Below are 17,731 nucleotides of genomic sequence, written 5' to 3' on the forward strand. Positions count from 1 at the left end.
TATATGTAAAAACATATAGTATTTTATTTCCTATACATATATACATGAACTCAAATGAGAACTGGATGGTCTCAACAAAACGCAACTCTATCTATCGAGGATCAGTTTCTCCACCTAAAAATCACATTTCTGCATACGCCACTTTAGTACTTATACAAGTAAATCTACTCGTAACAGCCACACTGTTCTTAGGGCCAAAACATGTACCACATCGAGTACGATCGTATGGAAATGAACTAGTTAACTTCCAATCCATGTTGTTCTGTATGGACCACCATATTTCTAGACTGGTATCATGACGCCCAAGCTGTTGGGATCCTTCAGGAAATAATGCATTGGTTACCCTATTAGAACATAAGATATTAAAATACTTGTATATTAATGTTCTTAACTCTGGTGGAAAAGGGATGGTATGTTAAATAGCAGAAGAGCGATTTTTCAAACAGTAGAGCGATAATGCAAACAGATGGGCTGATTTGTCGATATCTGCCGCATACTTGTACTGTGCGCCCTCATCGACTACATAGGTCTAAACATTCGTAGTCTGGTCCCCTGTCTCCTTTCTGCCGCTGCTGGCGCTACACTCACGAAAGAGTGTAGCGCCAGCAGCGGCAGAAAGGAGGCAGGGAGGGGACCAGACTAAAACATTCGTTGACGTGTTAGTGCGACAGGAGATAGAGAGAGAGAGAGAGAGAGAGAGAGAGAGAGAGAGAGAGAGAGAGAGAGAGAGAGAGAGAGAGAGAGAGAGAGAGAGAGAGAGAGAGAGAGAGAGAGAGAGAGAGAGAGAGAGAGAGAGAGAGAGGGGGGGGAGAGACCATAGGTTAGAATGTACAAATATAGCATATAATTATATACTGAGAGTAAAATTAGGGTATTGAAGACAATATACTCGATGACTTTCAATAACATGTATAGTTAAACTTTTACATCTCTTATGGCCTCCTACAAGTCCATTTTTTGTGCTCACTGTTTCCACACACTCACCACCAGCGATCAAGGCGATACTGCCTCTCCCTCAAATCAGGATTGAGAGGGGTGGGGGTGGGGTGGGGCTCTACTGGCTGAATATAACCAAGTAAAAATTAAAGCTAAATGTGAGAAATATCCTTGCAAATTTAAAGTCGTCATCTATTTCTTAAGAAATTTATTATTATGTAGGAACGCTGAAGTAGATTGTCACTGTTATATTAAATGTAGTGTTATGTACAATTGTTCATCTCCAGAGTATGGGACCCATGATATGGTATTACCAACCTTTAATTTGCACATATCAAAATGCTTGTGAAGCCTTTGGAAGGCGTGGGGCCTGGGATACGACTGTGCAATGGATTCTATTCGGAGGGGGGGGGGCACGACATTTTGAGAGTGCGAAGGTGGGCGGTCTGCAAAAAAAATGACCAAAGTATTTTCTCTCCAGCCTCCACCACTGTAAATTCTAATCGTTCCCTAAATCTCCTATCTGTTTTGAATTGTTTTGTACATGTAATAACCAAACAGATGACGCATTTGGAACGAACGGTGCCTCTGGCCTGTCATTCACTCACTATTTCTCGTTAGTGCAATTGCTTACCTGAATGATTGTCGACTTGTTTCGGGTCTTCCCGGAGAAATAACCTGTCGTCTATCGCAGAAATGAGTATGATGACGAGAAGGAAGATATTTCGTACGCTATGTGTGATTACAGTGACAATAACTGGTTATATTATTCAACACAATTCAAGCTTCATCTTTCCACAAATGAACAGGAAAATTCTGACTGGACAGGTAAGTATAATGCCTTGTAATAATTTCGTAAGATGTATGTCTGGTTGATCAATATTTATTTCAATAAAGGATTCTTTATTCCGTTTCCTTATTTTGACACCCTGTTTTACAGGGAATTTTTTTATTTTTTTTTTAAAAACCTCTGTTTGCTAGATACACAATTTCACGTGCCATGTGTTGTGTAGAATATTGTGCAAGAAATACAAATAAATCATTTTAAAACAAACATGGACAGTAACAAAACAGTCGCTATCATGTGATATTTGTTATTTAGTGTTCGGTGGTCAGGCAAAATATACGACTGTCAGCAGAAATCGAGGTTTCGGCTTACTAAGATACAAAAACAATCCGAATACTCGATTACCGGAGTAATAAATATATTTCATTCATCTTTGATATCTAAGCAGGTATTATTCATCTACACATTTAAGTTCTCATTGTTTTGGGGTTTTCATCCATATTACCCATCCATTACATTGCATATTAATTACAAAAGTAAATATTTAGTTTAAATTCTGAATTATAATTCTTAATCCTTATTAGCAAGTGAGTAGAAGATACATGTGCTGGAAATGAACATTTTTTTAATTTGGTGCACGGCAAATACTGATTTAATGATAAAGGTAGTCTAGTATTTAAATGACTAGGGGATAAATACCCAGAGCAATATGGAAATTACGGATAACATCATCCATGGCGCTGTTTCTAGGCAATTACAACAGGCTTTGGATTAATCTCTGAATTTAATGAATGGTCCGAAGCGTCGTAAAAAATAACTTGAATTGTACATAATTAGACATTTTGTTTTAAATCTGAAAAATATATATTTTTATAGCGATATGAGAAAAGTAAATGGGACGTTTGTTGCTATTATTAAAGATGATAATAGTATATATGGTTCAAAATACGGCTGTCATGACCAGTTCTTATTTACAATATGGTATACAATTGGTACGATATCATCTGATCAATGAAAGTCTGAGAATTTTATTTACTATTTATTCTATTTGAAACTCCTTGTCATTTGATATTTCACTTGCCATTGTAAACAAGCGTTTGAAGTATTTTAATACTCGGATTGCAAACCATTACTATGAGTTACTTGTGAACAAGTTTGATCATGAAAATCCCTGTATATGGGTGTCAGTCTGCCATTGTATAAAATCCCTGTACCTGGGTGTCAGTCTGCCATTGTACTATAAAATCCCTCTACCTGGGTGTCTGTGTGTCGTTGTATAACATCCCTCTACCTGGGTATCGGTCTGTCAGTGTACAAGTTGTCGCCCGTTTAATGTAATTGTAGGTGTTTCCAAGAGTTTTGTAGTGTATCTGTAGTTTTTGCCGGTTGTCGACGTCTTTTATTTCGAATTCTATGTATATTTGTTTGGGGTACACGTTTATAGGTGTTCATCACCTGTGTGGACTGTCTGACGCTTTTCAAAGTTAAATAAATAAAAAATATAAAATAAATAAATAAATAAATAAATAAAAAATATAAAATAAATAAATAAATAAATAAATAAAGTCTATAAGGTTGGAGTTGTAGTGGTGACTACTGCTACTTAGAAATGTCTCAGTAAATAGTAGTATAAGTAAAAACCGACACAGAATATGCACAAGTTCCATATCACATCCTCTTAACGTGTATTTCATTCTAGTCTAAATTCTCGGTTATAACGTTTCCTGTTAAACAATCAAAAGAGATATATGTTCTGGCTAAACCACACAGGAGTCTTCTGTTAACTTAAAAGCACACCGTATAAACTTTTGTGATTAAATATTGCATTCTCCACACCTCCGACGACAAACAGTGATCACCGTATTCAAAGACAAAACTAAATGACATCAAATCCATCTGAAATTTCATTGGAATATACTAAAACCCGGGCTTGGCTCTTGGGCTGGGTCATTGGGCTTAAGGCTCTTGGGCTGGGTCATTGGGCTAGGCTCTTGGGCTGGGTCATCAGGCTAGGCTCTTGGGCTGGGTCATTGGGCTTGACTCTTGGGCTGGGTCATCAGGCTAGGCTCTTGGACTGGGTCACTGGGCTTAACTCTTGGGCTGGGTCATCTGGCTAGGCTCTTGGGCTGGGTCATTGGGCTTGACTCTTGGGCTGGGTCATCGAGCTAGGTTCTTGGGTTGGGTCATTGGGCTTGACTCTTGGGCTGGGTCATCTGGCTACTAGGTTCTTAGGCTGGGTCATTGGGCTTGACTCTTGGGCTGGGTCATAGGACTTGACTCTTGGGCTGGGTCATCTGGCTAGGTTCTTAGGCTGGGTCATTGGGCTTGACTTTTGGGCTGGGTCATCTGGCTAGGTTCTTAGGCTGGGTCATTGGGCTTGACTTTTGGGCTAGGTCATCTGGCTAGGTTCTTGGGCTGGGTCATTGGGCTTGACTTTTGGGCTAGGTCACCTGGCTAGGTTCTTGGGCTGGGTCATTGGGCTTGACTTTTGGGCTAGGTCATCTGGCTAGGCTCTTGGGCTGGGTCATTGGGCTTGACTCTTGGGCTGGGTCATCTGGCTAGGCTCTTGGGCTGGGTCATTGGGCTTGACTCTTGGGCTGGGTCATCTGGCTAGGCTCTTGGACTGGGTCATTGGGCTTGACTCTTGGACTGGGTCATCTGGCTAGGCTCTTGGACTGGTTCATCAGGCTAGGCTCTTGGGCTTGGTCATCGGACTTGATTCTTGGGCTGTGTCATCGGACTTGGCTCTTGGGCTGGGTCATCAGGTTAAGCTCTTGGTCTGGGTCATCAGGCTAGGCTCTTGGGCTGGGTCATCGGACTTGGCTCTTGGGCTGGGTCATCAGGCTAGGCCCTTGAGCTGGGTCATTGGGATAGGCTCTTTGGCTGGGCTTGTAATAACATGAAATTACCATTGACTTTTGCTTAAGCATTTCGTAGCTGCCAACAACGTTGGACAGAGGTTTTGTTTTAATTCAATATTTCTCTCTTTGCTTGTCTATTGAATATCAAACAAATTGGAATTGGATTTCGATAAAACTTTGAATTAGGTAAGGACCAGTTAGAGTTTGAAGATACGATTAGGGATCTTGATTTAAACTACGATTTGGTGACGTCATAGCATAACAACCATCACGTCATTGAGCTCCCTCAGCAAGTTAATGGCGGTATGCACACTACCTGGTACCCTTTGATAATTGTTATTCTTGCTCTTACTGTTTCAACAGGTTGTTAAGGATGATCATAGTGATACACTACCGACGATTTCTATCACTAGCAATGTTGACAAAACTGTGGTTAGTAGGGAAATGATACAGAGTGGCAGTTCTTCAAAGCCGGAAGTACACGTTGAAAAACAAGAAAACGAAAAGGCAAGAACTGAAATAGAAAATAACACTATGTTGAACAAGTCACTTCATGATTACAGTCAACATACTAACTGTAACAATCTGAAACTCGATAGTTTCAAAACAAGCAATCAGCAACGAAGGTTTAGAGGAATTTATATTTTACCAGTATATTTCAATCGCTCTGGTCCTGCAACTTTGTACAATGAATACCGTTGGGTACTTGCATTCGCATTGTATTACAAGTATAATATTGTCATTCTACCATTCCATAACCATGGAACACAACAGCGACTTTTTAAATCCACGACATCTTTGCGAACCTTTGAAGAAACTTTTGACCTAGACAGACTTACTCAGTACATTGATGTTGTATCCGTGGATGAATTTAAAAATATGTGTGGAAGAGTGGTCGAAGAAGGTAGGCTAGTGTCAAGTTTTTCCGGTCTTCAAAAGGACATATGTTCACTTTACAAACTACGTACATGCAACCTAATGAAAATAGCTGGCGAAACAGAACATTGGCTGGGTACACAGATATGTGTAAACGGTATAGGATTACCTGCTAATGTCACTTCAATTCGTGAGTTTGAAGAAAACTTAAAAGTGCTTAATAAGAGTTTAACTTCCCCACTTTGCATTGGAGTCATGCCTGCCGAACCTTCGATTGACCTTCCCTGTAAACAAGATCTCGATATTGTTCTCGACAAGTCGCTGGTAAGGGCACCATACATACGACATATGGCTGATGATGGTATGAAGAAAGTTTGTAGAGGAAACTTTGCAGTTATGCACTGGAGAAACAAGACAGGGGAATGGTAAGAACAATACAACTTTCTGCCGATACCCCCCCTTACAGCCCCCCTCCCCCCCCTCTCTCTCTCTCTCTCTCTCTCTCTCTCTCTCTCTCTCTCTCTCTCTCTCTCTCTCTCTCTCTCTCTCTCTCTCTCTCTCTCTCTCTCTCTCAATTGCATAAGGTAGACCATTTCATGAACTGGGCAAAGTTACATTGCACATTTCATGAATTGGGCATTTTCACGGATTGGCTGTAACATATGTATGTAAATGTAGTCACACAGACAGACAGACAGACAGACAGACAGAGACACACATACTCTCTCTCTCTCTCTCTCTCTTCTCTGTAGTTTTTGCTATAACTTTTTCAGACAATTTTTAACATCTACATTGTAATGCAAAAAATTAAAGAAACTTTCTGAGGACTCCGTTTAAGTTTTGTAGTGTGGCCTTGTAGGATGTCAGTTTATGGCTCTGCGAAATATTCCCAAGTCATTCATTGTTTCATCACTTTCGACATTTTTTATGAGTCATTTGAACAGTGGTACTGTCATACTGTCACTGAACAGACAATTAACATGATTATAAATATAACACAATTATTTGATAGAAGATACATATAGGTTAGAGTTCGATATGGGTTAGAGTTCGATATAGGTTAGAGTTCGATATAGGTTAGAGTTCGATATAGGTTAGAGTTCGATATAGGCTAGAGTTTGATATAGGTTAGAGTTCGATATAGGTTAGAGTTCGATATAGGTTAGAGTTCGATATAGGCCAGAGCTCGATATAAGTTAGAATTTGATATAGACTAGAGTTTCATATAGGCTAGAGTTCGATATAGGGTAGAGTTAATGTAGGTTAGAGTTTCATATAGGCTAGAGCTCGATATAGGTTAGAGTTTCATATAGGCTAGAGCTCGATATAAGTTAGAGTTTGATATAGGTTGGAGTTCGATATAGGCTAGACTTTGATATAGGTTAGAGTTCGATATAGGTTAGAATTCGATATAGGTTAGAGTTCGATATCGGCCAGAGCTCGATTTAAGTTAGAGTTTGATATAGACTAGAGTTTCATATAGGCTAGAGTTCGATATAGGTTAGAGTTTGATATAGGTTAGAGTTTCATATAGGCTAGAGCTCGATATAGGTTAGAGTTTCATATAGGCTAGAGTTCGATATAGGTTAAAGTTCATGTAGGTTAGAGCTCGATATAGGCTAGAGTTTGATATAGGTTAGAGTTCGATATAGGTTAGAATTCGATATAGGTTAAAGTTCATGTAGGTTAGAGCTCGATATAGGCTAGAGCTCGATATAGGTTAGAGTTTCATATAGGCTAGAGTTCGATATAGGTTAAAGTTCATGTAGGTTAGAGCTCGATATAGGTTAGAGTTTGATATAGGTTAGAGTTCGATATAGGTTAGAGTTTGATATAGGTTAGAGCTCGATATAGGTTAGAGTTCGATATAGGTTAGAGTTCGATATAGGTTAGAGTTCATGTAGGTTAGAGCTTGATATAGGTTAGAGCTCGATATAGGTTAGAGTTCGATATAGGTTAGAGTTCGATATAGGTTAGAGCTCGATATAGGTTAGAGCTTGATAAGAACGAAGTTGACAGCACAGGCTGAATAATGATGTCGTGTAAAATGATGATGAATGAAGAGTAGCTATGTGAATGATTGGACAAATGATGAACGGACAGTGTAATAAAATTAGTAAGACATGTGCTCTGGAAATATCACAATTTAATGCCTCCCCCTTGGACTGGCACACTTTACTAAAAATTTGATGATACCCTCGCATTCAGCTTGAGTGTCATCAAAATTGTGGCTAAAAACCAACCCTTGTGCAGGCATTAAAATATGGTATTGTCCTCGCTGACATATGCTAATATTTAATTAGAATTGACAATTCTTTGTAACTTATTGATAACTTATGTTAATTTAACCCACAGCACCACCAGAAACGCTGTATGTAACGATTTTTCACAATCATTGGAGATATTACTCAGTGCTGCTACAGCAATTGTCAACGATATTACAAAATTGTTAAGTGTACACAATTTAACATGTCTGTACATGGCTAAACCAATGTATCAACAGGTAAATATTCCCCGTGTTGTTATTTGTTAAGTTTATTTTTCATGTACACAAAGGTCACTCAAAGCAGTTACAATAATGTATTCTTTGTTATGATAACATGTACTTTTGCAATAGTTGACACTATTTCACAGACAATTTCATTCTAATCATAATAATATTGTGGGGGGAAAAAATCTGAGAAAAATAATTTGCGGACGGTTTCATTGCATTTGCCATTTCATTGATTGCGTGCGCCGCCAGTGTGTAACAATACTGTATCAAAAGTTGACAGCACTGACTGAATGATGACGATGATGATGATGATGATGATGATGATGATGATGAGGACGTGTCAAACTCTCTTTATTGAAAGTTAACAGCACTGACTAAGGACGAGATGAACAACAGTATGACCGTTGATTGTTACACTGAGATGATATAATTTAATTTAAAAAAAATGAAAATTCGATTTAAAATAAATTTCTATTTAAAGCATACGTTTCACTGGATGTATTACTTGCATAAAGCTTGGAAGGTCAGATTAAGTGCAATGCATTATGGATACACACCCCTGGCCAGTGTTTTAAGTGCCAGTACTTGTATCAGTTTAATAGAAACCATCAGTTACCAGTCATTTTGAAGGAAAGTCGATCGTTATATTTAATTACTATGTTTCCACTTTATCTGCGACCCACAGTGCTAATTCATGATTATGAAATAGGGAACACAGTGTGTTTGTTGTTTATTTATTTATTTATTTATTTATTTATTTATTTATTTATTTATTTATTTATTTATTTATTTATTCGTTTGTTCGTTCGTTCGTTCGTTTGTTCGTTGTTTTGTTTGTTTGTTTGTTTGTTTGTTTGTAACTAAACCTGAGTGCCCTGTGTCTAAAAGTACCCAACAAATACATTTATTCGTATACTTAATTCAAGGAAATGGAAACCCTGATCAAGAAAACAAAACTTGACGTATATAGTTTGTCTGATTTACTGGAGATAAGTCCAGAAATAAAGAAGTATGAGGAAGATAACTATATTTTATCACTGGTAGAACAAGAAATCGCTGAAAGTAAGTGTTATTTGTATTCTATAATAGAACACCTTTTATAAGGTTAGCAGTCCAGTCATTCTCAAGTCACTATAACAGTTTAATGAATTTACAATATGACTGTTTGTCCGTCCGTCCGTCTGTTTGGCTCTGATTGTTTTTCTGTCTGTCTGTCTGTCTGTCTGTCTGTCTGTCTGTCTGTCTGTCTGTCTGTCTGTCTCTGTCTTGCTATCTAGTTCTCTGTCCACCCACCTGTTCGTCGATTGGTACGTCTGTCCATCCACCCATTCAACCCCCCCCCCCACCACACACACACACACACATACACCCACTGAGTCTGGAAAAGTAATGACCAAGTGATCACATGTTACCGTACTGCGTCTGGGCTCACCTAAGGTTGTTCGTACCAATAGTAAACTCGCATTCCACAATGAATTCCATACTCTCGGTACCGGGATCTTCGCTAGGACCTGGGGAAAAAAACTCACTACAACTCGAGAATTACGTTTGATGGAAGTTAATATGCACAGACTATTATCGTTCATGAGAGACTTTCAGTTCAGTTCTTCAAGCACAGGGCACTCAGGCTTAGTTAGTTATGTTTACGAAAACAAACAAACAAACAAACAAACAAACAAACAAACAAACAAACAATGAATAAGTAAGTAAATACTGACAATCAGCAACAAGAGAGTATTTACAAATCATGTACAACTGTGACCATAGAAAACATAATAGCAATTCTTGTTGATAATGAATTGTAACTACTCTATCTCTTGTTGATGCTTGTCAGTATTTATATATTCATTTATTTTTGCTGGTGTATTTATTTACTAATTTTGTTTGTTTGTTTGTTTGTTTGTTTGTTTGTTTGTTTGTTTGTTTGTTTTTATCGTAAACATAACGAACTAAGCCTGAGTGCCCTGTGCTTGAAGTTACTTACAGTCAAATACAAATGCTCTCTTTTCAAGGTATGTGAATTTACTCCTGATCGCCTCTTTGCCGCCAAGGAGTTCAGTCCAACAGCCTCCTTCCAAGTCTGATCAACTCTGACCAAAACAGAACTAGTCTCGAGTATATCTAAATTCCACATTTTATTCAAATCCAAAATCAGAATCAATTCATTCCATAATACAAATATGGTCATTAAACAATTCCTTTGAAACAAACGATCATTTTCTTCACCATTTAGAAAAATGTTTATAAAATACACTGTCAGTTAATTAGATTCGGTTTAGCAATATAGCAGCTAATAACATCTTTCGTTGTAATTTATCTTAATGTGACACTCGTTACCTCTACTTTAGGTATTAAACCTCCCTAAATTACAGTTACAGAATATAATATTTCATTTGAGTATTTGACATTAATACCCAATAAACCAGACAGATTTTGAAAGCTATGAAACTCCTCTATGTATCTATTTTTTTCAAAACGTTAAAAAAGTGAAAGTTGGTCACGTGACATAGGAATAATTAGTGGAGATTAAACTTCGAATCAGCTGACAGTGAGCGTAACAGCTTTGACTGCTAGAATTGACACATGCACCAATTTTAAGCCCACCATGGCCAACAAAATCGTTCCGGTTTTTTTTAATTTTTTTATTGGCCTAACTAGTCTAGTTTTCAAGCTACGAAGAATATCAATTATCATTATTTGTTTACATAAGGTGTCTGACGTATGTTGGGCACAGAATGAGAACAATGAATGAAAACAAATATCCAAGATACGGTTGTCTGACATAGAACAACATGACCCGACTTATCGTGTTGATTAATCACTGACCTCAACACGTGTGTCTTGCTTTCATTTGATTCTCGTTTGTTTAGATTCATGTACACTCATAAAACACACACACACGTTTTTGACCTCCATGACCTGTTATATTACAATAAACTTGTTCTTATATCTTAATTATAGGAGCTAAATTATTCATAAGTTCAAGATCATCTAATTGGTCCTACTACGTCGAGTACACTAGAAACCTTCGTAAGAAGAAAACTGTCGGTCTGCAAGAGTTTCCCAGTGTCCCAAAAGAACTTCTCGCACTACATACAGTTATTTAATGGATGGATGTATTCAATGGATTGAATCGTTGATAAGGTTTGCGCACCTCAGCCGGCTTGCTTCAAGAAGTTGAATTGGTGGAAGTATCAAATTCGTGTCCTTTCAAGTTTAAATTGTATATGAAATTTCAGTCGAATTGTTGCCCACTTATGTAACGCATATTTTCTTTGATATTCTACGTCAATGTTGTGATAAATAGAAACTGAAGGTAAATTCGAACACAACGATAATATATTGTTTTTAAAGTTGGTGGGAAAGAAGGAAAAATGCTTTTTACAAATATCTTGGATTGGTTTTTTCTTGTAGAGGTGGGTGGGGCAAAGTAGTTCATACTCTTTCGCAACACGTCAACAAAAACATGATTATATTGCGTAAATTTTGTTATAATTTGATTCCCTGGTCAAACCTATTTTAACCCATGCAGCCGAAGTGAATGGATAGTAGTGGCAGAGACACCTGGGTGTCACAAGTCCATTTTTCATTGCAATCTTATGGTTTTAGTTATGTTTGGATGGTACAAGAGGTTGGAAATCCTGTTTACTTCCAGGGTATATAAATGTCAAGAAAGATAAAACTCTCTACCATTATTGCAACCTATAAATCCTTGCTACAAACAACCAGAAATGTACATACATGTATTGCGACTCAGCAATTGCACACATCAGATGCTCTTCAGACCATAAGCTAGTTTTCATCAAAGGTAGACAACTTTTATGGTTTCCTGAATATTTTTTTGCCAAATCAAATCAAATCAAATCAAATCAACTAAATATTGAAAATGTCAGACTAGTAATGATTTGTGTTTTACATCTGATTATAGATCACACTATATTCCTCAACATTATACTTCAAATGCTACATATCAAAACTTCATACTTTTAATGCAAACACAATATATAAATGTAATCATGGGACTTGCAAAGTATATTAATAGTTTGAAAAAAGAGGACTCACGACATCATAAATTTCTTGTTGTTATTGTTGTTGTTTGTTTGTTTGTTTGTTTTCTTTGACACCTTTTGATCCTATAAATTGTAATTATTTTATAACCAATGTGCCGGAGGGCCAGTGACCTAGCTTGTACACAGAAGTAAGCTATTATTTTCTCTCGGCTGAGCGAGAAATAATGGAATAAGTAGATAATAATCATGTAGTGTGATAAATTACATCTGTGAAACCGATTGTTTACCTGTCAATGGTCAAATCACATACGTACTGAATAATTTATTATCTAGATAAGCTTATACCTACAACATCCCTACTAAATTAGCTAAATAACGATATTTGATTGAAAATCACCCTGATATATATCTAGCATAACAGACATTGAACAAGTGAATTATTCTTCGGGTATACATACATGAAATGCTCACATAACTGTGTTGATCAATCCACAAGATAATTTACTAAATAAACAATTCTAAACACATTTTTCAAGGGGGTGGTGAGCGACAGCTGGTGTATATTTTAAGGACAGAGACATGCTTTGTTCTCCATTGATGATAAATGATGATCCTGTATTATTGTGTATTGTGTATAATGATTGATTAAAAGAGATATCAGTGTAATCCGATACATTATCCGTGCCATCAGTCTTAATGATCTGTTTTTGTAGTCTACTAGTATATTTTGCTGTGATTTTAAAAAATTAGACAATTAAATTCAAATGCTGTATCTTTATCTTCGCCCCCTGACGAAATAGTTTTAATTTGTTTCTTATTGATATACAAATGTATATAATTTATAGTCATATATGTATATATATATATATATATATATATATATATATATATATATATATATATATATATATATATATATATTTGTAGCATTACTTGTGTGATTTTAGAAAAGTCAAATTTAAACAAAACATTCAAATTGAATGTTTTATCTTTATCGTCGATTCCTAGTCTCAATCTTTTCCTTATCTTCGGCAATACCAGTTCCTAACAGCACGCATTAGTATCCAGTGTTACCGAGTGAGGCAACGACTTTGATTTAGAAACGTAGCAAAAAAGGCACGAACGACTGTCGACAGTGAATGAAGTAGTCCAATACAAACTATCAGTTTTTGTTCATAAAACTTTCAACACTCGCACTAGTTTTGTTCAGCAAACATAGATGTATATGTTCTCCCCTGTCATATTTTTACCTTTAATTATTTTTCCGTTAATTATTAGTAGAATGATATTCAGTTCTTTGTTCTTTTTCTACTCTACTGTAATGTAAAATGTTTTGTGCGATGGGCTGAGGCCTTAGCATTTGAAATAAACTACTACTACTACTAAAAAAAAGACTGGTCGACAGTCGAATGGTAAAGCTGATAATGTAGAAAACAAATCAGATCATCCTAATGACGTAGTAGTATTTCTTGGAACAGATATGGCGTCTGTATATTTGCATGTGTATATATATATATATATATATATATATATAGGAAGTCAGTGGTAAGATTTGTCCGTAGTACAGTGCTCGATACGTCTGCACGCAGAGCGGAGTATATGTTGAGGGTAGAAGAAAATCAAGTCGGGTTTTTCGTCTCTACAAGCCTGTTTCGTGAGTAAATCACTCGTCAGGAGATGTTGATGTATATATATATATATATATATATATCTTTATACACATATGTACATGTATGTGTGTGTGTGTGTGTATGTGTGTGTGCGTGCGCGCGCGTGTGTGTGTGTAGCTATAGATCGAAGAAAAATGACAAGTTGGAGACGTCAGCCTTACTGCCAATCCCAAAATTTATAGAGCGACGTTTCGATGGGACTAGCACACGTTCCTCTGGAGTAACAGTACAAACTATAAACCTTACACGAAATTCTATATGTACAAACCAAACGCTACACTGAAAATCAAACAATCGAATTGACCCATATCGGTTTTGTTGATTTTACGGTTTGCGCATTAATGAATAATTACTCCGTTACCTTTCTCGTCTACGTGTTAATTTAAATGTCAAATGTTCAGTAAGACATGACAAAATGAATTGTAACGAATATTTGAAATACAAATATACGCCATTTTCCCTCTTCTTAACTCATATATTATGTCTGCTGTATAAACTGAAATACGACAGTGCAATGTCTCTTGACCGATTTTATCTGATGCTTTTGCTTCCATCGAACTCCCTTACGTTATTAATTGGAAGGAATAAATTATTCGATAAATTCATTTGGGCATTTATCCATTTTAGCATTGATCAATTGGTATATATTGCGCCCTCTGTAAATAGATGTAGGAGAGGGATATCTATATAGCCGACGATTCTGACTATGGATGCTATCACCACTTTAGGCAATAGAGACATTTTTTTTATAAAGCATCCATTGGGTTCTGGAGAGCCATTTCATGTTTCACCTACAATTTTTTTTGTGATTTCAATGAAACCTCAAGTTGACCTTGTGCATATATATGGTACCTTATTTGCTGCCATGGGAGATCGTAGATATACATCAGCCCACTAATAGTGGTTTGACATTCAATGGATGATGTGGGTATAAAATCATTCACACTATTGGGTGGGCAATGGACTTGTGGGAAAGTTGAAACCCAGTGGGAGGGAGGGAAGGAGGGAGGGAGGGAGGGTAGATATCCTTCACCACCAGTTGGAGAACACATAAAAGAACAGCTAAATACTCTCCCCACAATTTTATTTATTTATTTTTTTTTTTTTTTTTTGGGGGGGTGTGATTCTATTAAAACACCATTTCTGGTCTGAAATAACATGTAATTAATGAAAACCACAAATCTGCACCTGTAGATGGTATTGTTGAGTTGAACCCGGGTTTTCCCAAACTACCCCCCCCCCCTCCTTCCCATGACCTGAGCAAAATTGACAAGACCACATTTTCCAAAATGCATTCCCATAAGGCATATTTCTAATATGTCACTTTATATGTGAAGTATATAGGGTCCTATAGATGTGTTACCATAACATCACTTGATTACTTTTGGCACAATTGCTGTTTTATTAGTAAATGTTTACCTGGTGTGAGCATTCCTCATTCATCAGAAAGTGAAATAGGGGGAAGGTCACATTTTACGCAACAGACCAGGCATGATTTCCCCGGCCCACTTCTTAGTTATTAGGCGCAGATTCTTCATCGTGAAAAAAACCAAACCCCATTTTAGACCAAGGAGCAAGAAAACGCACTCCAAAGGGCGACACATGTAAGTATAGTCAAATGGGGGTGTACCCCCCCCCCCCTATGGGCTACACCCTCGAATGATACGGCTAACTTTCAATAAATGCTACCACAGGTCACATAGCGCCAATGCAGGGCGCTGTCGAGGGCTTGCCGAAGTTGGCCGTGGACAAGAGTTATTTTCGTACTTCGTAATCGGGTCATTTTATTTTTAGTAAATGGTAAAACTTTACTTTCCGTAAAATCGTAATTCAGTGACGTGGTCGGCGTACTGCGTAATCAACTGTTTATTTTGACTAAACCGTAGAAAAGCACCACTCTTTTCGTACAAGGAAAAGAAAGATACACATAATTGTGCTGTATTTGTACGACGTTATATGATTCAATACAAGCAAGCACACCCGCACGCGTAATTACGCGTAACCAAGGACGTTGCGAAAATTGTTCAGCAGTCATACCAGAAAACTGTCTTAAGACAGTATCTTTTTCATCTTCTTTTTTTCGGGGGGGGGGGTGCCCAAGCCCAAGCTCAAGCCCAAGCTCAAAGTTTGTCAGTGTAAAGAAAGTATGAATGTCCCTAGGCCTCTTCTCGAAGTGGGGATATCGATTCACAGTATTTTTTATTAAAGTACATTAAAAGTAATCTATATATGTCGACCAATATCAAGGGATATTCGTAGTTTTACTACAAAGGAGGGTTTATGATAAACAGAAACGTTTGACGGCATATAATTTGTTATTTAAACATCAGTAATATTGTACATGTATTAATGCTCAACATGGTTTCAATGAGAAATCGTCTGACACTAAGCTTCGCATGACCTATTCAAAGCTGACCCACTAGTTCCCTATTCAGAATATATGCATGCACTGTATGTAATATATTCACATTTTTCTGTATGTTGACTGTTTCGATATACTGATGAGTGATGGCATGGCATACAATTTTATGCAGTGTACATATACTATGTAACAGCATTTCTATTGCTATCATAGATGCGAATTGTAATCAGATGACACGTCAGTATAGCACCAGAGCGCATACTTTTGGTCCCAAAATGTTAATAACTACTGAACAGATTGGGCTGAAATTTGGTTGGAACGTACTTAAGGGTGTTTTTATTAAGAATGTTGCATTACAGGATGATCTAATCAATGATACGCAGATTAGGACTAAAAATGTGTCTTTTTGGTGAAAAATCTATAATTCCAAATCTACCGAGCAGATTGGGCTGAAATTATTGGGGATGCATTTGGCCATGTGTAAATGCTACAACGCCATTGGTGCTGTTTTTTTATGTTAGTTTATTGGTGAAATTGAAAATGTCGGGTGATGTATGTAAAACTTCACTCAGTGTGGAGGCACCGACTACCTGTACAACAAACTAGGTATTGTCCATAACGACATCAAGCCACATAATACTCTAGTAAGTATACGATGAATAACCGATTCGTCAAATAACTCATTCAACGTTTTCTTACATTGCGGGTGAAATCAAAACTAAGGGCACAATTTAAAATATTATATGTGTATAACCCGGCCGAGCCTAGTTTAAGCTACCAACCCTAAACAAGTTACTTCTCTTGTTTTTACATTCAAATACTACCAATTTTCTTGCAAAGCGTCTTTCAATATAAATTTTTAAGCCTCTTCCAAGAGAAACCAGGTCTTTTCAAACTGTAAGTTGAGTTATACAGAGTAGTCTGCAATTGTATTTGTCTACTTCACATATAATTGTGTTCAACTTCTTTCAAATTCTCATCTCATCAAACTATCGCAGAAGGTATTGCCACCAACGCGTATCTTGTCTCTAATTGGCCTAAGCTTAAACCAAAATTGAATAAAATATCGATCTGTATCCTATTTGAATTTCCAAAGATATGTTATCTGAAACGAACATTTTGTAGTGTATTTGCCCAATTCAGTAACTTATTTAAATAATTAATTCTTTTTGTGTAAATTATGGGTAAAATTGAGACATTATTTGGTTCATAAAATAAGCGATTTTTCTATGACTGATAAAACATTACATTAGCAATCGCTTAAACGATAAGTTGGTATCTGCTGTAAATGCCAAAATGTCTATATTGATAGAAAAAAGTGGAAAATACAGAAGAAAGGCATGGTATTGTTTGAAGATTTGGTTGAATAACATTTGTGTATTCACCATTTACAGGCTGATGGTGAAAAATTGATGATATGTGATTTTGGATTTTCTGGTTGCACCGGATCAACCGATAATAATGCAACAATGCAATAAATGGCGCCTGAAGCAGTCCTGGTGGTGTGTGAAACTTTACAGCCACCACTTGACGTGTGGTCGATAAGAGCAACCATTATAGAAATGTTTATTGTAGACCTGCCAAGGCCAGGAATTATAGATGACGGCAATGTTGAAGTCGTAGTTGACAATTGCCTATAGAAATATTATAATGTATATCCCAGTGGATTGAACCAAATTGGTGGTTATACTTTGGTCAAGATATTACAGTCGTGTTTCTAAGCCCCTACCATGAG

The 17,731-nt window shown here is 36.9% G+C and overlaps 2 protein-coding genes across 2 annotated transcripts in view; both read left to right on the plus strand.

Moving 5' to 3' along the window:
* The first annotated feature begins 1,525 nt into the window (after nt 1-1,525).
* Nucleotides 1,526-17,731, plus strand: part of LOC144441441 (methyltransferase-like protein 27) — a 32,693-nt gene continuing 16,487 nt past the window's right edge. The window contains exon 1 of the mRNA XM_078131011.1: nt 1,526-1,764. Coding sequence (XP_077987137.1) covers nt 1,633-1,764 — 132 coding nt within the window. The 5' untranslated portion in view covers nt 1,526-1,632. The remainder of the gene's footprint in view (nt 1,765-17,731) is intronic.
* Nucleotides 5,604-11,981, plus strand: LOC144441409 (uncharacterized). The gene is made up of 4 exons (XM_078130979.1): nt 5,604-5,885; nt 7,816-7,963; nt 8,881-9,016; nt 10,916-11,981. The coding sequence occupies exons 1-4, from the start codon at nt 5,716-5,718 to the stop codon at nt 11,059-11,061; spliced, it is 600 nt and encodes a 199-aa protein (XP_077987105.1). The 5' UTR covers nt 5,604-5,715; the 3' UTR covers nt 11,062-11,981.

The sequence above is a fragment of the Glandiceps talaboti genome, chromosome 10, assembly GCF_964340395.1.
Source record: "Glandiceps talaboti chromosome 10, keGlaTala1.1, whole genome shotgun sequence".
NCBI lineage: Eukaryota > Metazoa > Hemichordata > Enteropneusta > Spengelidae > Glandiceps > Glandiceps talaboti.